Here is a 26,052-nt window from a genome sequence, read left to right as displayed (position 1 = left end):
AGCATCAACTATGATTTTATTTAACATAAGTATTAAATAGTTATTATTTATTTGTGCAATAATTTATAGAAGGAACATGCAATTCTGCAGATCCATTCATGGATTTTTTTTTTCTTGGTTTTATATAGTTAAAGGAAAATATTAATGAGTGGGACTATTGGCACCCTTCCAAATACCTCTTAAAATCCCTTTAATTATTTTATAATTTTAACTTTGATTAAAATTATATGATAGGACAATTCTTAAAATCCTACTCCAAATTCAAATAAAATTTTTTCTTAAAAAAATCTAACATTATAGAAATTAAAAAAATTAATTTTCCTCTAATTTTTGGGTGAAGAATTTACCACCGGTGATTGCAATGGAGAGAAGAAAATCGGTTGTTTTTTTTTTTTTCTTTTGAATGGAAGAAATCCTATTGTTGAAATGGGGTTTATTAATAAAAACAAATAAAAATTAGAGAATGAAGTTTACACTAATAAGTTTTCATTAAGGGTATTTTTGTCATTGATGAAGGTGTTAAAAGAATTTATAATTTTTTAAAATAGTTTAATGGGGTTAATTAAAAAAAAGGGTATTAAGGGATATTTAGAGGGGTGAAAATAGTCGCACTCAATATTAATAAACTTAAAAATTCTCCTTCAAAAACAACATAATTGACAGCTTTTGGCGTGATTTCAGAGTCATCTTGATTCTTCATTCTCAATTTGCCTCTTTTATCCGGTAATGATGCCTTAAAAAAGATTCCTTGCAGTGATAATTAAATTTCTTAGGTAAGATGATTGGATAGAAGCCAAAGATTGGAGCCAATAATCAGCATCTTAATTACTGAGATAACTAGTGGTCCGCCGTTCGTCCACTAACCTCTGCCAGTGGTTTATTAGTATTATCGAATGTGGGTTTTTGGGAAGAGTCATTTCCCATATTATCTTATACCGCTAGAAAAGATAACATATTTTAATCACCACTCAAAAAATTGTAAATGTTATTACAAATGCAATTTACTATTCTGGCTATTAACATCCTTATTTAACATATTTTGCAGTTGGTTGAGAATGTTTACCACAATTGAATGTCTTGCAACAAGCCTAATTGATTAGAAGCATGCACTTTAATTAATCAAATAATAGTTTAAGCTGATTGGACCGCAGGATGCATAATTTCCGCACAAATTTGACGGGCGACCACCCGAGGGCCATTTGATCAAATGGACATCGACCTGTAAAGTATGCAATAGTGTAATTGCATAATTGCCAAGGTTTTTTCACACACTGTACACCCCTTATCCCACTGACTGAGACTCGTAAAATTATTGGACTGCCGTTTTCTGACCCCCTATGATTCGATTATTTTAAAGACTTTAGATCGTACCTATGCATGCTTTGATGGGTTAAAGATAGAACCTACCACGACCGAAGCTAAGCAGTACAAAGCAAAATATAATAATCGGACAATATTGTGAAATAAAAAGTTCAATAAAGTTAAAGATCGAAGACTATGTGACCCAATTGGTTTATAATAATCGTTGTATGGCTCCAAATTAACTTAACGTCCCCATCATGCACTGTTGTCTTCTCTATATAAGACACTCTTATGCCTATTCGAAAGCAACAGTAGTACCACTGAGGAGCAAGCGAATCTTTCTTGGTCCTTAGTGAATCTCTCTGATGTTCTTAATTGAACTTCTAAAAACTCAAGCAACTAATAAATAAATACTCACCGAATTGTCTCAACTCTACAACCGAGGTTCCAATAAGATGTTGAAGTTGTGGCTTCTGCAATTGAGTTTAGTTCTGATATTCTGCTACGCATGTGTTGTGGCAGAAGCAAGGAGCCAGCAACTCAAAAAGACTTATGTAGTCCATATGGACAAGTCCACCATGCCAGCAACTTTCAACGATCACTTTGAATGGTATGACTCATCTTTAAAGTCAGTCTCAGCCTCTGCAGCGATGCTTTACACATACAAAAATGTAATTCACGGCTTCTCCACAAGGCTAACTGCCAAGGAAGCAGAGTCACTTCAAAAGCAACCGGGGATTGTCTCTGTTCTGCCTGAAGTCAGATATGAACTACACACAACTCGAACTCCAGAGTTCCTTGGATTGGGAAAGAGTGAAACTCTCTTCCCTGCATCTGAGGCACAGAGCGAGGTAATTGTTGGAGTCTTAGACACTGGTGTATGGCCTGAGATCAAAAGCTTTGATGACACTGGAATGGGACCAGTACCAAGAGGCTGGAAAGGAGTGTGTGAGGTGGGTAGAAACTTCAAATCATCAAGCTGTAATCGGAAACTAATTGGCGCAAGGTCATTCTCAAGAGGGTATGAAGAAGCAGTTGGACCTATTGATGAAACGGCGGAATCAAAGTCGCCAAGAGATGATGATGGACATGGAACTCACACATCAACCACAGCAGCTGGTTCAGTGGTCAACGGAGCAAGCCTATTTGGTTTTGCTTCAGGGACAGCACGTGGAATGGCTGCACAAGCCCGGGTTGCCACATACAAGGTCTGTTGGCTTGCCGGTTGTTTTGGTTCTGATATACTAGCAGGCATGGATAAGGCCGTTGAAGATGGCGTGAATGTTCTATCCATGTCTATTGGGGGAGGACTAACAGATTACTACAGAGACACTGTTGCCATTGGAGCTTTCACTGCTATGGCACAGGGAATTTTTGTTTCATGCTCAGCTGGAAATGGTGGGCCTTATGCAGACAGCATATCCAACGTTGCACCTTGGATCACCACCGTAGGAGCTGGAACTTTGGACCGTGATTTCCCAACCTATGTTAGGCTTGGAAATGGAAAGAACTTCTCTGGCGTCTCGCTTTATAGTAGGAGACCATCATCTGGTTCCATGGTGCCAATAGTTGATGCAGCAGATGTTAGTAGTACATCAAGTGGGAATCTCTGCATGACTGGCAGCTTGATTCCAGCAAAAGTTGCAGGAAAAATTGTGGTCTGTGATCGAGGGGGAAATTCGAGAGTGGAAAAGGGTGTGGAGGTGAAAGATGCTGGCGGAGTTGGGATGATTTTAACCAACACTGATTCCTATGGAGAAGAATTAGTTGCAGATGCACAGCTCTTGCCTTCAGCAAATGTAGGCGAGAAAGCTGGTGATGCGATTAAGAATTACATTTCATCAGATCCTGGACCAATGGCCACAATTATTTCCAGAGGCACTCAGTTGGGGATCCAACCATCACCAGTTGTGGCAGCATTCAGCTCTAGAGGTCCAAATCCCATCACTCCAGAAATACTCAAACCAGATCTCATAGCACCAGGAGTCAATATCCTAGCTGGCTGGACTGGTGCAGTTGGTCCAACTGGGTTAGAAAGTGACAAGAGGCATGTAAGCTTCAATATCATTTCTGGCACATCGATGTCATGTCCCCATGTAAGTGGGCTAGCTGCACTCCTCAAGGCTGCTCACCCAGAATGGAGCCCCTCAGCCATTAAGTCTGCTCTCATGACTACAGCCTACTCAACAAATGGCAATGGCAAAACCCTACTAGACATTTCCACTGGACAACCATCAACGCCATTCGACTTTGGCGCTGGACATGTAGATCCTGTAGCAGCTCTTGATCCTGGCCTTGTCTATGATGCCACTGTCCAAGACTACCTAGACTTCCTCTGTGCCTTAGACTACAGCTCGTTTCAGATTAAGCAAGCTACAAACAGAGACTTCGCCTGCCTGTCAAGCAAAACATACAGCTTGGGTGATGTTAATTACCCATCTTTCTCTGTTCCATTTGAAACAGCATCAGGTACATGGGGTGGTGTTGGCGCAACAAGCACTGTGAAATACACTAGGACTCTAACAAATGTGGGCACTCCGACGACATACATGGTATCTGTGTCTTCACAATCTACGTCAGTGAAGATCTTAGTTGAACCAGAATCACTGAGCTTCAGTAGACAATATGAGAAAAAGAGTTATGTGGTGACATTCACGGCTAGTTCTATGCCGTCTGGTACTACCAGCTTTGCTCGTCTCCAGTGGTCTGATGGGAAACATGTGGTTGGAAGTCCAATAGCTTTCAGCTGGACATGATCATGGTAGCATTTAATAATTGGTCTAATAACTAAATATAGGCCACAAAGTCCCAGAATCAAAGTCCCAGACTTAAATAGTGCTTCACTCAGTCTATTGGACATTTGTGTGGCACCTTTGCTTGTGTTCCAGCAACTGAGTAAGCACAGCCACTAGCTTTTGTAATCAGTAGATTGAAAAGGAATAAATAAATAAATAAAACAACCGTACATAAAAACCATGTAAGAGATTGCTATTTGAAATTCAATGAACATTAGTTTCCACATCTTTCTACAGTCAGATTTTTTTTTTGCTCATCAATTATTGCTCGCAACATTGAACTATTTTGAAGTAGCTATTGGTGGTTTTAATCAAATCATTAATGAAATCCATAACCCAATGTCATGAAACAATTACGAGCATCCCAATTGGTTGTTGCACACCATGGGTAGCAAGTCATTAGCATTGCCAATTTCCATTGAGGTTCTTCAAAAGCAAAAGTGATGATGATTGAATTTTACAGCGACTGGTACTTTAAAAGATTTTTAGATATATTTTCATTAGCAGCAATCCAAACGCACCACAATTTCCCATTAATTTGGTCATCATTTTTGGAGTATTACGTACTCCATCTTTCTGTACACCATAGAAAGCAGGTAAAATAAATACCCAATAAGCTGAAGCAAGTTGCATTAAACTTGATTGAAAGTTCTCTGCCAACTAGAAGAGGACAGGTGCAAATATAAGTTAGGAAGACACCAAATTGAGTCAAAAGTTCCAAACGTTCTTGCTAAGAGGTCTTCTCCTATAAAACTGCTTTTACCTACACAAGTGGGTTCCCTTCTAACTATACCTTATTTGAATACCATCTCCAGACATGATATGTTTAAGCTGGGAGGCCCGTGGTTAGAGTTATTTTTGCAAACTATGAACAAGCAAAACAATCTCATTAATGGTGTTACTAGTGAAATTTTCTATATGTTGTTGGTGCTTCATATTTTTAACTCCATAGTGACAAATGTCCATGGTGTCATAGTCTTCAACCAAAACACAAGATACTATAAATAATCTAATAAGCAGAAGATAAGAATTATCTGCTATACCCAATCCATCCAACGTTACAATGATGAAGAGAGATGAAATTATTAAAATAAACTAACTTTTTAAACATCTCGAGTGCTTTAAACATTATAAAGGGAAAATTGATAGTCAAATAATACATCATTCAGAATCCTGTAAAAATTGACAAACCGGGAGATAATATGTATCAAGCTGCCAATATTTGTGTTTCACACCTTCCCAAACTTCTTCTCCCAGACAATTCTTAACGGGCAAGGGAATTAATTGCATGGAAAAGCCCAAATTCTCGAGTTCTAAAGAAACTAAGTGACAGTAAACAACATGGAAGAATGCATTACCTCCACAAAGTCCATTGAAATATGAATAGATTCCTCCAGGCTTCAACAACTTAGGCAGATGTTGGTGAAACTCTCTAAGGTCTTCATAATACTCTCCATAGGTGTCAAAGAATATGCCTGAATAGTTCAGCCAACATTAGTGAAAAGCTATTAAATTGGAAATCAGATTACAATGGTGGGTCACAAAAAACAGCTAACAAGTAAAAGTTTCTTTTCCATTCCAAAAGACATGAGCAAAGAAAACAATAGGAGAAAAGATGGCATTTAAAGACTGTCACTTTAGTTTTTCTAAGTTCATTTGTAAGTCCGAAAAATTCCCCATGATGTTAACCTTGTTTATTTGAGCTGCAGTGAAATCAAAAGGTCAAGGGGAATGAAGTACCCCCCTCATACCAACCTTATAGGGGATTTGATTCAATTTCAGTGTGCACGGGGTAGGGTGGGGTGGGGTGTGTAATAACCTTCAAAATAAATAAATAGAAAAAATAAAGTTTATCCTCGGTTAAAATTGTATCCCAACTTAAACGGTGCTAATTTGTATCACCACTAGACACAAATCAACTTTCTGAATAACATTAGGAGTGTGTATCCCATAAAATAAAACTTTCTCTATGGGGGGTAAAAAAAGAATAAAGTCACGAAGCAAAAGTGACTTGTCAATGTCATATTGGTAGATAATTGAATTTAAATTTGCAAGATGGCATAAAATGTTGTGTTGTAGACATGAGTCCACTAGAACTTCCCTTGAAGCACTTGTGAACTTTTTTTTTCCAGAATCAGATGCATCCTACACCCTGCCATCCATAGAGAAGCAGGAATATATCATGCCAAAACTCTAAGCGGTTACATATCCTCCTGATTTAATCATCAAGGTCTTCAGGTATCAGAGAAAACTCAGAAATTTATTTTTGATAAGAAAATATTTAGCTCATAGAGCAAGAAATATTGCACGCTTTTATACAAAATATACAATTACAATTCAGCTGACTAATAGAGGAACCCATAGTTCTTCAGAAGTGTAAACATAACTCAGGAGATAATAGTGGTATAGTAGCATCATAAATGCAGAGAATATTCTGCCCGACAAAATTCGCACAAGGGGATCAACTGATTGTATCATCTTATATCTGAAAGACAATATCTTAAAATTGGGATACATAATAATACATATCTGTTGCTATAAATCAAATGTCACAGTAGACATGGAATCATCTTAAGTCAACCCTCACATAAATAGCAGAAGGCAATGGTTCAGAAAATAGATATAAGAAAGTAAACAATAATATACCAATGGGAGACACAATGATAAAATTGTTTCCCCTAGCATAGACATTACGGATAAATAGTGGCTTACCATCATAAGATTCGAGTTGAGAAAGATTGTCTTGCCAGCGACCAAATATAATCTTTACATTATTCTTTTCACCCCAACCAGTACGAAGCATACGCTCATACACCTCAGGGTGAGCCTCCAGGATTGTGTGTGTAACAGGAGAATACTGCTGAATGGCTGTATCCACAAGCCCCATTCCAAAGCCAATGTTTAGTATATGACCACCTCCTGAGCAAATGGCTTTTGCATGAGCCTCCATCAATGGCTTCTCCCAAGCCATCATGATAGCCTTGCTATCTGAATCCACGAGCTTGCCCTCGCTAAAGCTGACCCTATCTTCCAAGTAATCCCCGTTAGAATTACTGTTTTTATTACCCGCCCTTGCAATAGTTCCTAGAATCAACTCTGCCTGAATTCCTGTTCTAACATGAACATTAGTTGGTAATCAACAAGAAATCGACACACCATTAGTTAAGTGCATAAAAATTGTAAAGAACGTACCATCAAGCGCTCAATAAAATACTTTAAGAAATTGTAATCTGGAATTGCATATAATAATAATAAAAAAGAATGAATCTCATAATAATGCATGATCAACTGAAGTCAAATAAAAAATAGTGAAGCAGCAGAGCATTAACCAGCATTAAGAAGGACTTCAAAGACCTCCTGGTGACCGGAATCCATGGCGAAGTCTCCGGCGGAGAGGTTAGAGGGCGAGAGAGCGTTCCAGGGTGCGCCGGCTTCGAGAAGGGTCTTGACCAAGTTGGCGTGGCCGAGCTTGGCGGCGTGCATGAGTGGGGTCAGACCATCGCTGTCGAAGTAGGACACGTCAGCTCCTGAGCCTATGAGAGCTTTCACCTTGTCTATATCACCATTCCTTGCTGCCTCGCACAGTTGCTCTCCTTCTTTCTCCATGGCTGCTGACAGTGTTCCACGCTCTTGTTGGTACGGTACCCTGTTCCTCACTTCCTCTAAACCTTCAAGTATGTTAACTATTGTAATTGCAATTGCCTCCGCTGATCTTCCTCGTATTTTGAGCGTTCCCCTCACATTTCTTTAATTACGCTAAACCCCCGGTACATTTATTTATTAAGAAAAAAGATCCTTTAAGGCATATGTTTATTACAATATAAGATTAAGATTAATCACGATAATATTTTTATCAAATAACTAATACTCACAAATGCAAAACAAAAATCATAATACCACAACATATTCAAATCCTAAAAATATAATTAATTTCTTTCCTGCATTAAGAAATGATCATTTTCGTAGCATAAGTGGCCTACTCTTCTTGGACTCAAGTTGTTGTAAATCACTTGCACGATACAAACAGTTTACTTCTAAACGGTGTAAAAACTTCCTACATTAGAAGTTACATTATTACTAATATTTGTATTGAGTTATATTTTATTATGTGTTATTGTATTCTAAACGTTAGTATCTTCATCAATATTCTCCTTTATAACTTATACTTGTTATGAACATAATTTATTATATTTATGTACCTTTAATTGTACAAGTCCCTTGTAACATTCCTACAATGTACTAATTAAGGTGAGACCAAAACATCATTATAAATCTATGCTAACTTTATATATATTGATCGTAAAAATACAAAATAGTACATTTCATTTGTGGTGAATAAGTAAACGTTAATGTATAACATAGGAGTGACTATAAGAAATATATTTCATGCTGACTTTCAAAATTATTAATGACAAAAATATATACATATACGGTCAAATTTACGACAACGCTTAAATTATAATATATATAACTTACATTATACATAAGTATTTATTTTATATGACTCAATTATTATCGGCCAAACAATTAAAAAGTCATACAAATAACTACTCAAAGGTTGTTGATGGTTGTACCTTAGCATCCAAATTTGTATCACACGAGCGAGGGGAGTCGGGCACGTGTGCCTAATCCGATCGCACATCACTTTTGACCCAAATTGTATCCGGTACTGCTACAAAGTTACGACGAAACGACATCGTGCAACAAAAAAGTTCGAAACAAGCCGCGGCGGCTTTTTGATCGACCCCACAACAACAATAGATCGTCTTAATTGACGACGCCGCTTAATTGCCGTGGCTCTTCTTCTCAAGACATACCCGCAATTAAAATAAAAACACGTTTTTTCGCGCCCTCTCTTGTTCTAGATTACTAGTATCCGTCGATCTATATGTCTGCAGTAACAATGTTATAGCAGAATTTCAATTTGCTAATAGCTAGAACATTTTTTTTTTAATATTTTAATTTCGTTTAATTTGGTTGTTAATTAATTAATTGGAGTTAGTGGTCCTGAAATGGCTACCAGCTTTGACCGGTGGGAGAAGGATCCGTTTTTCTCTGCGGCTGAGGAAGTTCAAGAATCGGCTGACAGGTGAGTGGTCTCGTTTTGCCCCCTTTTTTTTTCAATTTATTATTGACTTTCAACGCATTATGTAATTTCTAATGTCCATTTATTTTTTCATTTTGGTAATTCTGATTCGCTTTGAATTAAGCCATTAAGATTCATATGCTCAATTCCTTTAGTCTCCGTGACAACCACCGTAAGCTTTGATTTCATAAACAATCCTGTGTGTTGTGTTAGTTTGTGTTATTCGGTTTGGTTTTACGTTATTAAAATTGTTGTCTTTGTCGTGAAGGATGGAATCGACATATAGAACATGGATTCACGCAAAGAAAGATGCTTCAAATATTTTGGATGCCAAGGAACTTCGCAGGGACCTGCATACTGCCCTTGGCACGACCAAATGGCAGGTCATCTCTCTATCTGAACAATGTGTGCAAATTGTTGAGTGTATCTGGTTTGGGCATTAGTCGTATCAGCTTTGTTAATAATGTTCATTGTTTTTGGGTGGAAATTGCAGTTGGAGGAGTTTGCAAAGGCTGTTCAATCAAGCTACAAGAATGGTTTGGCTGATGATGCAAGAGATAGGCATCGAGAATTTATCTCTGCAATTGAGGATCAAATTTCAAAAATCGAGAAGTCATTAGAGGAATCAGCTCGTTCAGAAGGCAAGGTGTCGCTACCTTGGGTGCGTTTGGATGAAGGCGAGTGCAGTGAACTTGCATTATTTTTGTCTGGACCTTCAGCGCCCAATGATAAAACAATTGCAAAAGTTAACGGCAACGACAATGAAGTATTGCAAGCAGTGGCTGAAGATTCAGCACCTAATCATTTAAAGAATTCAATTCAATCTGTTGGGTGTTCCTCGGATGCTAGGGAGGAGAAGCCGCATGGGCATAGGAGGACTGCTAGTGCAAGCGCTGGCATAGGTGCTTGGCAGATAGCAATTAATGATGATAGTTACCTACAAAATTCTTCCAATGGACAGTTGCCTATACTTCCACGGAAGATACCCAGTGTTTCTGGGTTTCTAAATTCCATGGAATCTGCAGCCAAGTTGAATTGGTCAAAGAATGGAAATAGAAAGTGGAAGGCAGCAGATCGTTTTCAAGAAGCTGACACTGCATTACTGAGATCTTCTCAGTTGACCAGGGTGATTATTTAATATGCTGCTTTTATAATTTCAATAACTTGTTTTGCATTATATCAGTTGTGATTGTAATTTATTTTACCTAATTTTGAATAGGGTATAAATGCTTGTTATGAAAAAAGTAAGAGTTGCCTGGACAGTTGTGATGATTATTATGATAAGCAGCTCTATGGCTGGTATGGAGCTATTCAGAGACAGCTTCAAAGGTCTCAATATCAGATGCAGTATAGTCGGCCTGTTCAAGTGACATTTTGGATTGTTGTTCTTCTTTGCCTGATTGGTGAGCTTGCCTCAACTTTGTCCAATTTGTTTTTCTTCTTTGAAACCTTATTTGCACTATCATGATCTTCACATAATCGGGTTGCATTTAAGAAAGCTTTATGAGTAGCTTTCTGGGGTCACCAGTTCAACTGTTGAGAATCCGGTTGCACTGCTCAATTTGCTATTGAATATTGTTAGAAAGATTACTATATTTTCATGATATGGCTATTTTACTTTGGTTATTTCCTCTTATGAGGCAGATTTCTTTAGGTTCATCATGGCTAATGGTTGTTGGTTCTCTATGCAGCTTTAATTACATTGTATGCAATTTAAAAAGGAGATGTAGAATCTTCATCCAGCTCGCTATGTAGGTGGCAGGGTGTGGGCGGAGTTTATTGAAGAAAACAGATTGCAGATTATTACACTATCACTAGATAGATAGAGAGGTAGAGATTCTCTAATTATCCTGTCCAGAAACTAAGTTCTGCACATAGTTGGATTTCGTGTCATTAACACTTGTCCTCCTTTCTTTTCCTTCTTTTTCTTACTACTACTTCACTTCTATTCCTTCCAATGGGCTTTGGATGAAGGAGACATTCTGTTGCATTGTTATGACAGACGGGATGGCAGAGAAGCAAGAGTCAGGCTTTAATCCAAGAATGTTATTTTTATGCTATTCCATTTGTATTTTTGTGACTATGAATCATGTAGCATTTAAAAATTAAAATTCCTTCTTCCTTCCCTTTGTATCTTTAGTTTTTGTTTATTATTCCTTTTTAACCAGCTAATTATAGAATTAACCATGGGATATTCAGAAATCAGTCCAACACGTCTCTTGTAATGGCAATTACAACTCTTTTGTATCATTAACTTCTATTGTGGAAGTTGTTTTCAGCTTATTTTTCTGGTTTATATAGAAGAGAGAACGTATAATGTCAAAATTTGATATGTCTTGATCGTGATGTTATTTTGCTACCTTAGTTTAATGGTTTGCATTCTCTGTTATATTGAGTTTATTGATGCTCTAGTAGTCATTCAAATGAGTACATGAATTGGTTAGTGAGGAAAAACTAAGAAAATTGTCACATTCTTTATGAACTCAACTGTTCAGGTACATATAAAACAGCCTCTTAACAGCTGGACATGTCAAACTGAAGTCATGGAGTCGACCAGCTTTATACCGATAACACAAATTGGGTTGATCTTTTGGATATTGCTAAATTCTCGTTTAACTCTGTGGATAGTTTTTCTTCTGGAGCTAGCCTTATCGAGTTGGTAGAAGATCCTTTCAATTGGTTAACATCTGTTACTTGAATTGACTCTGTGATGGTATATTTTGTGCCTCGGTTAAAAAATGAGTAATTTTTAAAAACCTCTGCTGAGGTTTGAGCTTATTGCAAGTAGATGACGACAATTTATTTATTTGTAAAAAATTTTCTACCGTCAGTTAATTTTAACATTGACCGTTAGTTGACTGTGTAAAGATAATATTACCCTTAACAATAATTTGTAGACGGAAATAACTAAAAAAAAAATCAAAATTGTTGGCTATTTTATCCTCTTTAAATTATTGATATTTTCTTAAAGTTCTTACAAAAAAGATAAATTAAAAACTTGAAAAATCCTCTTTAAATTATTGATATTTCTTTAAAGTTCCTACAAGAAAGATAAAATTAAAAATTTGAAAATGAAAGTCATAATCTTTACCTATGATATTGTAAATTTTTGAAATTGACAAGGATAAAATTGTCAAAAAATAAGATTTGTACTTTTCGCGCCAATAATTTTAGTTTTTTTTTTAGTTATGTCAGTCTACAAACTATTGTTAAGGGCAATATTGTCTTTGCACAGTCAACTAACGGTCAATGTTAAAATTAACTGACGGTAGAGAATTTTTTACAAATAAACAGATTCTCGCCATCTACTTGCAACAAACCCAAACCTCAAGGGAGGTTTTTAAAAATTACCCGTTAAAAAATCGATCTTTTTTTACCGATCACACATTGTCTAATCAAATTCAATTCCCTACCCAGATTTAGTCTTAGCCTTCCTCTCACTTAAAGCGAATGTAACATAATCATGAGCGTTGCTGTGATACTGGTATTTTACCATGAGTTTCAAAATGACAACTCAAATTATTGACATTGATCAACTAGAAGAAAAGTACATGGTTAAATCATTCGTTGCCTTGCCTACTGATAGCGAGACTTGCAGCAATTCATCAAGCAGACATATAAGAGGAAGCGGATGATCCAGTCAAGGATGTTCTGGGCTCAGGCCAGATACCTGTAAGCAAAGTAGGAACCAGCAACCAAGAGTGGCACAAAGAACTCGAGAAGAGCTGCATATTTAGGCACGCCATTATCCTTGACGACAAAAGCCTCCATCTCTTTCTTTTTGGGCTCCTGGAATGAAGCATTATTGGATGTTTCTGTGTCTTCTAACTCGTAACCTTGAAGAACACCCACCCGGTAGTTGAAGAGCAACTCGTGAGCAGCCTTGCTGTGTCCAATTTCCTCAAACTGCTTTGTTGCATCCTTCCCTGCCGCCTCCATCAGCACTTCTTCTCCTCCTGGGTGTTCTTCCAGGAACCTTGTAACGTTCAGTACCTGATAAAACAATTTAAGTCCACGCTTTTATTATATAACCGAAGGGGAAAAGAAAAGTAAGATTTAATTACCCCACACTATATACATTATGCATGGAGGTTTGTAGATTATTACTCTGCCATTGATGGCAAGCCAGCAATCTTTCTTGGATTTGTGTTCGGCAATCTGTGAAAGCGTATAAATTTTCTCAGCCATTTATTTTTTTATTTAACGAGGAAATTACTTGAGCAATTTTTGCTAGCATAGCATATTTATGACGAAGGTGAATGAAGAAAGGGAAGAAGGAAAGACTCCGAGAAGAGGAGATGGGTAACTACCAACCCGTGATGCAACCAACCGAACAATTTTGTTGACAAATGACAATAAGGTAGGTTAACTGAAGTTACTGAAGAGCGAATATGGAGGGTAGGTAGCACGAGCCACTAGCTGCACTGAGTTGGATATCTTATTAATTTACATAAGCGTTAGACAAATTAATTGCTTAATTAGAGCTAGCTCTTTTTTTTTTTTTTTTTAAATTACAATTATATAAGTCTACTCATATTTACGTTAGATGTCTATGAAGATGATCTAAATTACAATTAATATGACATAGTTTACTGTCACAAATATTGGAGTAATATTTACTCTACTCACAAATTACAAAGAAGAAATTTACCTTAACATAATTATTTAATTGGTAGAGGAGGTTAGTGACTCTTCTAATGGGAATTATCTCTATTGATAGGAAAATTTTACACTTACTCCACCTCGAGGGAGAAGGACCATCGGATAGAAAATAAAGATCTTTCAAGGGAGGGAATGAAAATTTTTGGATTGAGATTATGAATTGGTCAAATATTACTAAATCAACATGGCAAAAATGTAGGGATAAAGTTTAACAGTAGAGAAAGTGGTTGAAACACGGTTGAAGAAGTTGACTACAAGATCACTAAGTGCACAAAATAGGGGCATGACTCCTACTCCTAAAAATATGCTCCACTTCGTTTTCAAAAGGTATTTGAGGAGAAAACCATGAAGGAGAGAGGTATGAGAATCTTATCAAAGTTTAAAACTATTCATTCATCTAGAATTGAAAACTTTTAATGACTTAAACATTGGTAATGAGAAAACCATGAAGGAGAGAGGTATGAGAATCTTATCAAAATTTAAAAATATTCATTCATCTAGAATTGAAAACTTTTAATGACTTAAACATTAGAGTAGGATGGCTGAAAACACCATTTTAGTCCCATTTCACTACTTCTGGTACTTAGTTTTAAATCAAAATGGGAAAGAAACAAATATCAACAACCTCTTCTCAAAATTGTGAGAGCTAACAGTTGACTACTCGGCCACAGATTGAGTAGTCAGAACTAGTTTTAAAAAATGTAAAAAAAAAAGCTTTATTTTTAATACATAATTTACTTCTTAAATAAATTTTTTATTTTATTTTCTTTGTAGTGCAATTAACTTTTTTGGTAAGACGTAGAATGAGATGAAGATTTCATAGTTATAAGATGAAATTTCCAGCTAATATATACCCTCCCAATAAAATTTTCACATTACCTAAAAATCGAACCAATGCATGTCAAATAAATCATATTAGACAATCTAAATTAGGGATGGTAAAATGTTTGGTATGGCCTGGACTTGGCAAAATCCGAGCTCGGTCCTAGCGTGTCTTTTGTCGAACCAGGCTTGACCGAACTCAATTTTTTTTTTTATTGAGACAAAAAGCCCAAATTTTACATTCTAAAATTTTTTAAAATTTTTTTAAACATAATTTATAATTTATAAAATATTATCTTTGGATTAGTTATAAGATTTAAAACTATAATATATGTTATGCATAAGTTAAATATATGTAAAAAAAAAAGTGTATTTTAATTGAAATAATATATTTTTTTTAATTTTTAAATTTTTTTTATACTTTCGGGCTGGACTTGGAGTTTTTAGGCGAGCCCCGAGTCTGAACCCAGTATTTATAAAATATGCCCAGGTGGGGCTAAGTCTGACCCAAAATACCCCATCTCAAGTCGAACAGGCTTTCTTCATCGTCCCTGATCCAAACAGCGATTTCAAGGCATTGCTGCCTTCTCCTTTGATGCAACTATTGTTCTTTGAATTGGAAAATTAGCACTCTTTACTCTCTCTTGAATCCAATCATCTAACTACAACTTGAGATTATTCTTTACCGCTCCTATTTTGGGTTTTCTTTTCTTTTCTTTCCTCTAAAAAATGGAGTAATGCCGACGGTAATTGCAAGAGAAATGCTTCTAAAATTAGTAAGCACCATTAATTCGCATTAAAGCAGAGTCCATTGCTCAAGATCTCTCTTCGCATCTAGCAACAATGATTACTGATTTTAGGACTTTAGATCATCAAAATTTCGGCGTCGAATGCGTTAAATTCATGTTGGTTTTGCTGAAAACAGATCACATGCCACTGCCGACAATAAATTAGGTCGGGGTTAAGTGGTTTCTTTTGTTTTGTATAAAGAAAAATTCATTTGAAGGTCAAAGAGTCTTGTACATTTTTCAATTGTGCTATTCTCGGAGATCTTTCAATTCATGTAAAGATACAATGAAACAAATCTCAAAAAAGGGACACTGACAATAACATTTTGCAAATAAGCAGCACTTTATTTTTGCATCAGGAATAAACGGAAACATATGACAGTAGAGGCTGAAGGGTTTTGGTACTGCAACGTTCACTCGGTCTAGATTGCTTGAAATCACTCATATCTCAAATGTACCATACAGTGCTCATTTTGCGTTTAGTCAGAATCATAGAAAAAGTCAGTATATCAGACTTACAAAGTGCACTGGTGTGTACAACAACCCCCCCACCCCCACAGAAAAAAAGAAAAAAAAAAACACACACACACACACACACAAAACTCCCTAGACAGTTTGTATTGGAAGTGCATAAAAAATGGTTCAACGACTCTCTTACTTGCACTCTTGGCTTGTGCTATGGCTGGAAAGCTACTGTGAAGCACGAACTTTCTGGGTGCTTTCTCGTATATCTTTGACCTCCTTCCGGTCATTCTTATCCTTTCTGACAAATTCTGTGCCCTGGAATGTGACCCTAGATGACCGGTATTGACTACCAAAGGCAGCGCCAAAACCCCATCCGAGGCCTAACCCAACCCCACAGCCCCCACCTTCAAAACCAAATTTCAATGTGAATGACTAGCCCAAATGGTTATTTGCAGATGCAATAAGCATAATTAAACAAAGATAAGCATGATAAATTAACCGGATACTTTTCTCTAAGTTAAGAGAGTATTCATGTTATACCTGCGCCAAGACCCAGCAAATTTAATGGCATGCCTGCAGGAGAGAAGCATCAAAATCAGTGAATCTGTTGTTGACTAGGCTCAATTATAAGAGAAACCACAGACATCGTATTCATTTCATTGCATTTGATGTGATAACAATAGCAAAATGCCTGTGAAATTGCTACGCATCAGTCTAATGAATTGATAACACCACATAATTAAGTGGAAGACCATCATTTTGCTTCCAACTTCTTTGACAGGAACCAGTGTTTCCCATCATGTAAAACTCTTAAGATTCTTGAATTATGTCTCAACCAAACATCATCTGCCAACAAAATAACACCCTTTTCAGCAAGATATACCTTGCCTAAGCACATTCAGAGCACAATGGAGAACCCCTTAGCTACTGCTTTTTCCATTCACCAAATCTCAGCAAGTGCTTTTCCTTCCCAAAAACCAAACTAAGAGATATAGATTTACTTTCAATGGAGAGATTAAAAAACTTAATTCTCTCCTATTTCTAACCCATCAGAGATATTTATACAAGTTCTGTGCCCTTTCCAATAGCCACCAAGCACATATGAATCTTCTTAAGTTCTGTATGTACGAAGAAAATATCTAACATCCAAAACAAGGTCTCCAATTTCTAGAGTAATTATCCAAGTTAAGCTTGAGAGAGACACAAGAAACAAGAGAGAAGGATAGGAAAGAGCATCCTAGTTAGATTCATAGCCTTGATTGTTTGTTTTTCCTGGGACATAGACATTTTCTCCATCAGATTTCTAGCCAATGATTATATCAGCTCAAAATATCAAACTCCTATTCAGCCAGCTTTCCTAGTGCGGAAAGCTCTATCATTCTCTAGAGAGGTCTCAAGAAAAGCATGAAAATCGATTGCGTTTACTACATGTAAAAAGTGCCTATCAGTCTATCACTTTGCATTAAGAGAAGAAAGCGTAATAGACAAAAGGATATTATGAATTATGAATGGCTCTAAAAAACAAAAATTATTCCTGTTTCAGGAATCATAACTCTCAGATCAAGTGATATTGACTATTAGAAGGTTGAGTAAATTAGAAAGGCCCAAAAGTACGATTTCAAGCCTAAAAAAATCATAAGTTGAAGAAGACAACATAGACAGATTCCCTGTTTAGTCAGAAACAATTACATGACGGTAAAAAGACAGAAAGATGTATGATCACCTAAAGCTCACAAAACTTCAATCTCACTAAATTCATGGGGAGTGGAATTGGTTGAATCAGAGTATTATTTCACATCTTTATGCTTGTCCTACATAAAAATTACAAACACAAACCAATGAACAAACATTAACTTGATTAAGTAAAATGGAAAAATTAAGAATATAACAACTTGTCTACTTTTTCTGTCAATGATACCGGATATTTGAAAGGTAACAATTGTATTCTTTCCCTCTTTCTTTAACCCAATGATCAAATTAGACAAACGAAAAATGGAAGTCCCCTACTTCCTTTCCCTTCTTTCCATTTTTACTTATCCTACGACACAAAATACCTATAACATATATCAATTTCTCCAACTGCCATTGTGAACACCAGGAATTTAAAATCTTCAGGATCCAAACAGACACACAGGAAAATACAACCAATTGCGTGTTTAGAATGAATAAATTAACAAAATAATGAAGTGTTGGGGAAGCAACAGACCTCCAAATCCCCATCCTACACCGAAGCCGCAACCCACGCCAAAACCTGAAAAGGGAATCACAAGAAACTCAACTTTATAAAATGAATAGCCATATGCTAAACAGTTTTGAGATTTATTAATAGGCATACCAAATCCAATACCAGCTCCATCGAAATATGTAAGCACCATTATGTTCGCAGCTTGATGAATTCAGCTACTATAAAACTGCCTAAGTGGCGCAGATAAAAAGAAGAAGAAGAAGAAAAAAAAAGGAAATAAGATGAGAAAATGAAGCTGTGAGTTGTGAGAAGGTAAGAGCATGAATAAGCTTTAAAAAAAAAAAAAAAAGTATTGTTGATACTGCGATTTTGATCTTCCTGTAGAGCAAATAACAAAGTTTAAAACCCACTGGACTGGGCCCAGGCCTGTATAAATAATGGACTTAGACTCCGTTTGGTACAACTTATTAAATAAAATTTATAGCAGTAGAGTTTATACCAATAGAATTTTTGGACAAAAATTTATTGGGTGTTTGATTGTCAATAAAAAAAATACTTTTGAACCATTAAACTGTGTGATATTTTTTATATTATATATTTTTAGAAAAACTTTATAGCCTCTACTCCCAAAAGCTTAAATTTTAGGCTTTTACTAATAGAGCAAAATTAGCTTATTTAATCTAAAAAAACTCTATTAAAAAAAATTAAACACCATAAAAAATTTTAAAAAATACTTATACAATTTAATAAGCACTTTTAGCTCTTCAATAAGCCATACCAAACAGGCACTTAATTTATTTCTTTCTTTATAACTCTATGCAGATTAAATGATGAATATACTATTTTGTCCCTCCTCCATCGCACTTATTTTGTGATTTTTTTTTTATCATTATTTTTATTCAAAACAATTATCATTTACCTTCTCTGCCAAGTGCCAACCAGCAACACATTACACATCAATGACAAGTAATAACCTCGAGTTTCTGGATAAATCCACGGTTTTATTTATTATTTTTATGTGATTCCCAACAAATTGATAAATATCCACAAACATGAATTGCTAGTGCCAGTCCATCATCCGCAAGTCCCAACAAATTTCCGCTTATAATAAATCTATCTGAAGCTAAACGAAACCGGTCACAGTTTACAAAATTGACTCTTAACTCTGTCATCAGGACCGGCTGGATCAGTTCCGTCCACCCAATCGTTTATCTTTTTCATCACTTATCATCCCCCCCGAGTACGATGAGTTGGTGGTGGGCTGGTGCTATTGGCGCTGCTAGGGCAAGATCAAAATCTAATTTCAATAATCTCTTTTGATGGTGATCCAATTATTTGTTCTTAACTGTTAAATCTTTATTCCTGATTTTGCAGAAGAAATTCGAAGAGGATGAGCCAGCAAGAAGCTACCAGAGCGTGGCCCTGATAGTGGGCGTCACCGGAATCGTGGGCAACAGCCTGGCCGAGATCTTGCCGTTGCCCGATACGCCGGGCGGCCCATGGAAAGTGTACGGAGTGGCCCGACGCCCCAAGCCCAACTGGAACGCCGATCATCTCGTCGAGTACGTCCAATGCGATGTATCGGATCCCGAAGAGACCCAAGCCAAGCTCTCCCAGCTCACCGACGTCACCCACATCTTCTACGTGACGTGGACCAACCGATCCACCGAAGCCGAGAACTGCAAAATCAACGGATCCATGTTCCGGAACGTGCTCCGTGCCGTAATCCCGAATGCACCCAATCTCCGACACGTGTGTCTCCAGACGGGGACGAAACATTACCTGGGCCCATTCGAGGCATTCGGCAAGATCAAGCCGTACGATCCCCCCTTCACGGAAGATATGCCTAGATTAGACGCACCGAATTTCTACTACACTCTCGAAGATATACTGTTTGAAGAGGTTGAAAAGAAGGAGGAATTGTCGTGGTCAGTGCACAGACCCGATACGATTTTCGGATTTTCCCCGTACAGTTTGATGAACCTCGTTGGCGCCCTTTGCGTCTACGCGGCTGTGTGTAAACACGAAGGGATCCCGTTGAGGTTCCCTGGGACCAAAGCTGCGTGGGAGTGTTACTCGATTGCTTCGGACGCGGATCTAATTGCGGAGCATCAAATATGGGCTGCGGTGGATCCGTATGCGAAGAACGAAGCGTTTAACTGCAACAACGGGGATGTATTCAAGTGGAAGCATTTGTGGAAGGTGTTGGCGGAGCAGTTTGGGATAGAGGATTATGGGCTTTCTGAAGAAGAAGAAGAAGAAGAAGAGGGTGGTGGTGGGACCCAGAGAGTGAAGCTGGCGGAGTTTATGAAGGGGAAAGAAGGTGTGTGGGAGGAGATTGTGAGGGAGAATCAGCTGCAGCCTACCAGATTGGATGAAGTTGGTGCGTGGTGGTTTGTTGATCTTGTGTTAACTGGGGAAGCTAAATTGGCTTCGATGAATAAGAGTAAGGAGCATGGCTTCTCGGGTTTTAGAAACTCCAAGAATTCGTTTATTACTTGGATCGACAAAGCGAAGGGTTACAAGATTGTGCCTTAAAAGTTGTGGGTGCATTTTTTTTCTTCCCCCTCTCTTTTGTTTTTCTTGTAATGGATTGCATCTCCTCTTTCTTGTTGTGAAGAAATAAAGCTTAAGGGTTCCTCAAGTCAGTTGCTCTCATTCAATTATATTTGATCGAGCTTTGTGGCGAAGTTTTGACTTTTCAAATCATATTATTATTATTATTATTATTGTATAAACAAGAATGAATAAGAATAATAACAATAAAAAAAATATTAATATTATTTTAATTGAAGGCAAGAGTATAATTATGAAATTTGAAATTTAGGTGAGATAAAATGGGGAGTTTATTTTCATATTAAAAATTAAGTTTCTATTCTTTAATTAAAAAACTTGTTTATTTTTAATTATTAAAATGCCATTCATTGTTCTTATTTTACTGATTCTTCAATTCCATAAGTAATCAGAACATTCGTAGAGAGATGATATTGTGAAACGCATAAATTTAGTTTACAAGGGATCTTCTTGTATTCTATTACCTTCCGATAATGACTTGATGTGTATTATTGCCTCCACTTTCGAAATACAAATGCATTGAATGTACAGTGCTCAAGTGACTAGCGACGGTAATATTCTGAAAGACAAAATTACACTGGCTTTTCAAGGTTTTGCAGACAAAACAGATGCAATGCAGAAATTATTCAGAAAAAAACTTCAGTATTTTTCAACTCTATTTGGGCCTGCCCGGATCAATAAATCGGCTGTCTGGACCCGAACTCATGCCCGAATTTTCCACATACGGGCCAGGTCAAGCCCGACACCTCTTGGGCATAGATTTTTATTCCGGGCCTTCCTGCCAGCATATAAACTAAATTAAACGGGAAAAAAAAAAAGCCCTGTAACAGCTTGTTTCAACTAGCTTATTTCAACCTACTTTGTCAAATTTTTACTTAAATAATAAATAAAAACCACTTCCATCTACTATCTATTACCTAAATTCATTCAATCACTATCAAAAATTTAAATTCAACAACACAATAATTACCAAATAAATCTAAATAAATGTAACATCCAACATATCATAAGTTTATAACTACAATACGAATTGCCAACATAACTTATAAAAATCCCAAAAAAGTCTAACAACAAAAATAACTCATAAAAGAGTCTAAAATACTCTAATGTATTATAAGTAAATAACAACTTCATGTCAAGTTGTTCGACGATTGTGCTCTATCATCATCATCATCTAAAATTACCTCCTCCCTAGCAAAAATCTCATCTTCCAAAACTCCACCTAATAACAAAAATAACAAATTAAGATTCAAAAACATTTTATGCAAACAAATGTTACTATAATATAATTCAAATAACTTTATACCTTGAGAAGTAGAAGTCCAAATCCAATTTTGAGCACACATTAAGGATTCCAAAGTGTTAGGATGAAGTTTGCTACGATGCAAACTCAAAAATCTATCCCCAGTACTAGAAGTTGTCGTAGAGGCAACAACGGATACAAGAATGGCTAAGATATCTTTGGTCAACTCACTCAAAATAGGATATTGGCGTGTGTGCATCTTCCAAAAGCCTAAAATATCAAAGTTCAGAGTGATATCCAACAATTCTTCATCTAGATACCTATCCAACTTAAACTTAGTCACCTTGACACGCTTATTTTGGTTTCGAAATGTTTTAAACTCATATACATTCCAATACTTATTCAGATTTGAAAAAGATTCCGAATGAACAATTTCTAATCCAACATCTTGACCACCACTCAAAACCATACCCTTCAATTCATATTCTTTTACTAAATCAAGACAAAGCTTACGTGCATACTCAATATACTCATCAACTGCATCACTATAGATCTTTGGAAAATAAAAATCAATCAATAATATCTTATATTTTGGGTCAAGTACAACAGCCGCATTAACATTAGATGAATTTCATTCCAATATTTTTCAAATTTGTCAGCCATTTTATTAGCCATAATTCTAATAGTAAGGTTATTAGATGTGCACCGCACATTAATTCACATGTTCATTTTATATATCAATGGAAAGAACAAATTAGTTGTGGGGTATTTTGTACCTGAAAACATCTCCATTAACATGTAAAATGATTTTAAATGCTCCGTCATTATGGCTGCCAAATCCCATTCACTATCACTTGGCAAGCTTTTATATTGAGGCTCACACTATTGCAACCGAGAAAAAAATACTTCTATACATCAACACTACTTCAAACATGGCATAAGTAGAGTTCTAATGAGTTAGACAATCTAACTTCATTTTTTTTTTTTACAATTAATTTGCGATTGTCTAGCAGCTAACTCAAAAGTTTCAAATCTTTTTGGTGTTTGTGTCCAGTATGTCCAGTATGAAATTTTTTGTATTTATGTATTCTCATCCTCAAGGTTATCCCATTTCTCTTCTTATCTAATTGCATCGATAATTTCTTCTTTAGTTAAAGCATACCCCACTTGTCGTTCACTTGGATGATTGATGAAGATATTAATATCCAGTTGATTGTTAATACATGACATAATTTATCTCTATATCACTTGCGTTAGGGATAATTAAGTAAAGATAATTTTTTGTATTATACCTCTATTAAGTTATAACCTCTTTATAAGAATAAATTTCTCCAGTCCCAACAACATGACTCTATAGAGGTTTTACTGTATAATACAATATTAATACAATACAACATACCAAATGCACTCTTATGAAAAGGATTGTGATTAGGGATGACAATGAAGCAGGTATGGTCATGATTCTCGAACCCAAACCAGATGCAATTCTTGAATCTACCTCCATACCCGAATATTTTTATTTGGAAGTAATTTGGAAATATCTCAAAAATCTCCAGAAGGGGTGAGGATTAAAATGAGATCTAAACTCTATTTATTTAATTATCTTAAAAGCAATAATCTTGTGTATACACTATAGTTAAAAACTTTAAAAACATGATAATTTTACCATTACTTGCTCTTTTCATTAGTTTTCCCAGGAACCAAAAAATTTCTTGATTTACAAAGAGTATATAACAAAATGGAATTTATATATGCATAGATGATATATGTTACAGCTTTGTCTGAAACAAAAATAATTAATCTGAAATTAATTTCAAAACTATAAACAAACCAGTGTAAAATCGAAAAAAGATCTTGCGAAACTAAAAAAAAAAAAATTGGTGGATCTTCATCAATTCATTATTGGTGGTGTTGTTTTGTCTTTGAAGACAGAAAATCCCGAGCAAGAAAACGAAGCAATCACGTTTCTAAAAGTCGAATTTAAAACTTACCAGCTTTAATGTGCATGCAAAACCAATAAACCTTATCGATTCGCTTCCTCATTCTCAAGTCAAAATAAATTAATATTTAACACCAATGTAAGAATAACTAAACCGTGCAAATTCATTTTTTTTCTTTTAATTTCAGTAATTCATTAACGTATTTCTAGACTTTTTTTTGTCTTTTGCTTCTGGAATTTTTTTTATAAAATTAAGTTAAACTAAATATATGATTAATATTTTTACTGTTGAAATAAAGAAAACTCTTAAAATAATATTGTTTTAATTTTTAAGATTTATTTTGGGTCAGGTTCGGGCCCTAAAAGTCCCCGAACTGGAAATCGAAAATGTTTTGGGCCTTAGGTTTATCCCCGAAATGGACCTGATTTTCATTTTCAAGACTTTTTAAGAGATCCGTCAAGGGCCCACAATCCATAATCATGATAAATTAGACTGTATTATAAATGATTAAATGACGGTCATGCTACCTACATAATTTGTAATCTATTTTATGAGAGCTGTATCTCATGGAGTATGTAAATTACCCATTTTATGAGGGTTGTTCTTTATAGAAAATGTAAGGCATCCAAGCCCTATAAATGATAATAATATAATTAATAAAATTAAAAAATGAATAACGTGAAAGTAAAAAATAAGTCAAGAAATGGAATCCATTTCTTTTATTAATCTTTTAAGTAGAGGATTTACATCCAATAGATTAATGCTCTCTTTAGGACCTATATATTGTGATTATAGTTTAAAAGATATAGTTATAAATTGTTTGGTTACGAAAGAGCATAATTCCTTCAATATCATTGAAAGTGATGAATTAGTCCTTTGTCCTCAAGCTCTCAAACTTTAGCATTAGGTTGGTATCTATAAATAGTTAAATACACTCTGGCACTCAAGTTACCATTTGATTTATGAATAATAATAATAATAAAAAAATATTGTTTGACGCTCAAGTCAGCATTTGATTAAGAGGAACTCTAGTGTTTTCCTTCTCTGTGAGAGAATTTGTTAATAAGTCTTGTGAGAGAATTAATTTTTAATTAGCTCAAGACTTTTATTTATAGGCACTTTTAGATAGGGTAGATAAAGAGGATCAATTTTTAATTAGCTCAAGAGCTTTATTTATAGGCATTTTTAGATGAGGTGAATAAATAATTAATCTCATCGAATCTTTTCTTTGGATTAATTTGGTCAGTTCCTTTTATTTATTTGTCAAGTAATTTATTTTAATTGTTTCACGTGATTGCTTGCTTGTGAGCGACTTTCTAACTCCAAATAGTAGGAAAAAAAATTTATTTCATGTTTCTTTTATATTTGTTTTGTACATTTATTTAATGTGAAGGTGTATATTTGCATTGACTTAGAATATTGTTGATTTTTCTCCATTCAAATCTATATCTATGGTAAACATGTGGCAACTTTAGCTACACAGTTGCTTAGGGTCCATATTTAAGAAGACCCTAATTTTTAGGTATCTATCTATTAATTAGTATAATTAATATTTTTTTTAAGATTCAAAAACAAGTTTAAGTTACATATATATGGTATAAAAGCCTAATTCTTAGACTTTACCCTATTATTTCTCTCATTCATAATTATTTCTCTTATTTGATAATCTTTACCTTAAATGTAAGATATATTTTGATGGTATAATAATTATTTTGAATTTTATTTCATTATTTTTTTACTATTTTCTAAAAAAAATTCAATGCTTTTCGTTTTAAAAAATAACTCTTATTAAAATTGTTAACATTTGATTTTGAGAGCTGACTTTTAGTATTTTATTAAAGGGAAATTATCAGTTATATACCCTTAAATGACACCAGTATTAAACGTGCTACAACATTTTTCAAGTGTATCACTCATATACCCTAAGTTGACAAAACACTTCTGCCGTCCACCAATCCGTTAACTGTCGTTTGTGAGCGCTAACATCATAAGGGTAATCTAGTCTTTTAAAAAAAATGAAATGTCATCCGATTTACCTAGTAAAGAACGACATGTCATATGATATATTTTGATAAAAATGACATGTCATCTCATTTATCGAATAATTGTTAATAATTGTTTTAAAAAAGCTACTTTACAACCGAATCTACTCCTCCAAAATTTAACCTAAATTATTGAAAATCTACTCCT

The 26,052-nt window shown here is 35.4% G+C and overlaps 5 protein-coding genes across 7 annotated transcripts; 3 read left to right on the top strand and 2 right to left on the bottom strand.

The window, feature by feature from the left end:
* The first annotated feature begins 1,531 nt into the window (after nt 1–1,531).
* LOC102618027 (subtilisin-like protease SBT1.7) lies at nt 1,532–4,323 on the top strand. Its single transcript, XM_006472212.3, has one exon. It carries the CDS (start codon nt 1,758–1,760, stop codon nt 4,056–4,058), a length of 2,301 nt encoding a protein of 766 aa, XP_006472275.2. The 5' UTR covers nt 1,532–1,757; the 3' UTR covers nt 4,059–4,323.
* A 752-nt stretch (nt 4,324–5,075) lies between these two features.
* LOC102617746 (protein arginine N-methyltransferase 2) lies at nt 5,076–7,841 on the bottom strand. The gene is made up of 3 exons (XM_006472211.4): nt 7,427–7,841; nt 6,810–7,205; nt 5,076–5,572 (listed from the first exon to the last, which is right to left on the bottom strand). Exons 1-3 carry the CDS (start codon nt 7,701–7,703, stop codon nt 5,259–5,261), a joined length of 987 nt encoding a protein of 328 aa, XP_006472274.2. The 5' UTR covers nt 7,704–7,841; the 3' UTR covers nt 5,076–5,258.
* Nucleotides 7,842–8,825: 984 nt separating this feature from the next.
* LOC102616958 (uncharacterized) lies at nt 8,826–13,683 on the top strand. Of its 3 annotated transcripts, XR_003064690.2 has the most exons (6): nt 8,832–9,186; nt 9,452–9,566; nt 9,677–10,309; nt 10,403–10,586; nt 10,875–11,013; nt 11,158–11,466. XR_003064690.2 is itself a non-coding variant. In XM_025096990.2 (5 exons), the coding sequence occupies exons 1-5, from the start codon at nt 9,110–9,112 to the stop codon at nt 12,802–12,804; spliced, it is 1,044 nt and encodes a 347-aa protein (XP_024952758.2). In that variant the 5' UTR covers nt 8,826–9,109; the 3' UTR covers nt 12,805–13,683. The 3 variants fall into 3 exon arrangements, 2 of the variants coding, with proteins under 2 accessions (XP_024952758.2, XP_006472272.2); XM_025096990.2 differs by lacking the exons at nt 10,875–11,013; nt 11,158–11,466 and adding an exon at nt 12,770–13,683 and having other exon boundaries at nt 8,826–9,186; XM_006472209.3 differs by having other exon boundaries at nt 10,875–11,466.
* On the bottom strand, nt 12,660–18,493 carry LOC102616472 (cytochrome b5). The gene is made up of 6 exons (XM_006472207.4): nt 18,256–18,493; nt 18,127–18,171; nt 16,461–16,493; nt 16,164–16,324; nt 13,291–13,341; nt 12,660–13,176 (listed from the first exon to the last, which is right to left on the bottom strand). Exons 1-6 carry the CDS (start codon nt 18,293–18,295, stop codon nt 12,841–12,843), a joined length of 666 nt encoding a protein of 221 aa, XP_006472270.3. The 5' UTR covers nt 18,296–18,493; the 3' UTR covers nt 12,660–12,840.
* Nucleotides 18,494–19,087: 594 nt separating this feature from the next.
* LOC102616181 (3-oxo-Delta(4,5)-steroid 5-beta-reductase-like) lies at nt 19,088–20,749 on the top strand. Its single transcript, XM_006472206.4, has 2 exons — nt 19,088–19,389; nt 19,480–20,749. Exons 1-2 carry the CDS (start codon nt 19,351–19,353, stop codon nt 20,641–20,643), a joined length of 1,203 nt encoding a protein of 400 aa, XP_006472269.2. The 5' UTR covers nt 19,088–19,350; the 3' UTR covers nt 20,644–20,749.
* Nucleotides 20,750–26,052: the final 5,303 nt, after the last annotated feature.

Source organism: Citrus sinensis, chromosome 5 (genome assembly GCF_022201045.2).
Source record: "Citrus sinensis cultivar Valencia sweet orange chromosome 5, DVS_A1.0, whole genome shotgun sequence".
NCBI classification, from domain to species: domain Eukaryota; kingdom Viridiplantae; phylum Streptophyta; class Magnoliopsida; order Sapindales; family Rutaceae; genus Citrus; species Citrus sinensis.
The sequence above is the reverse complement of the archived record's forward strand: the minus strand, read 5'-3'. Positions and strand labels throughout refer to the sequence as shown.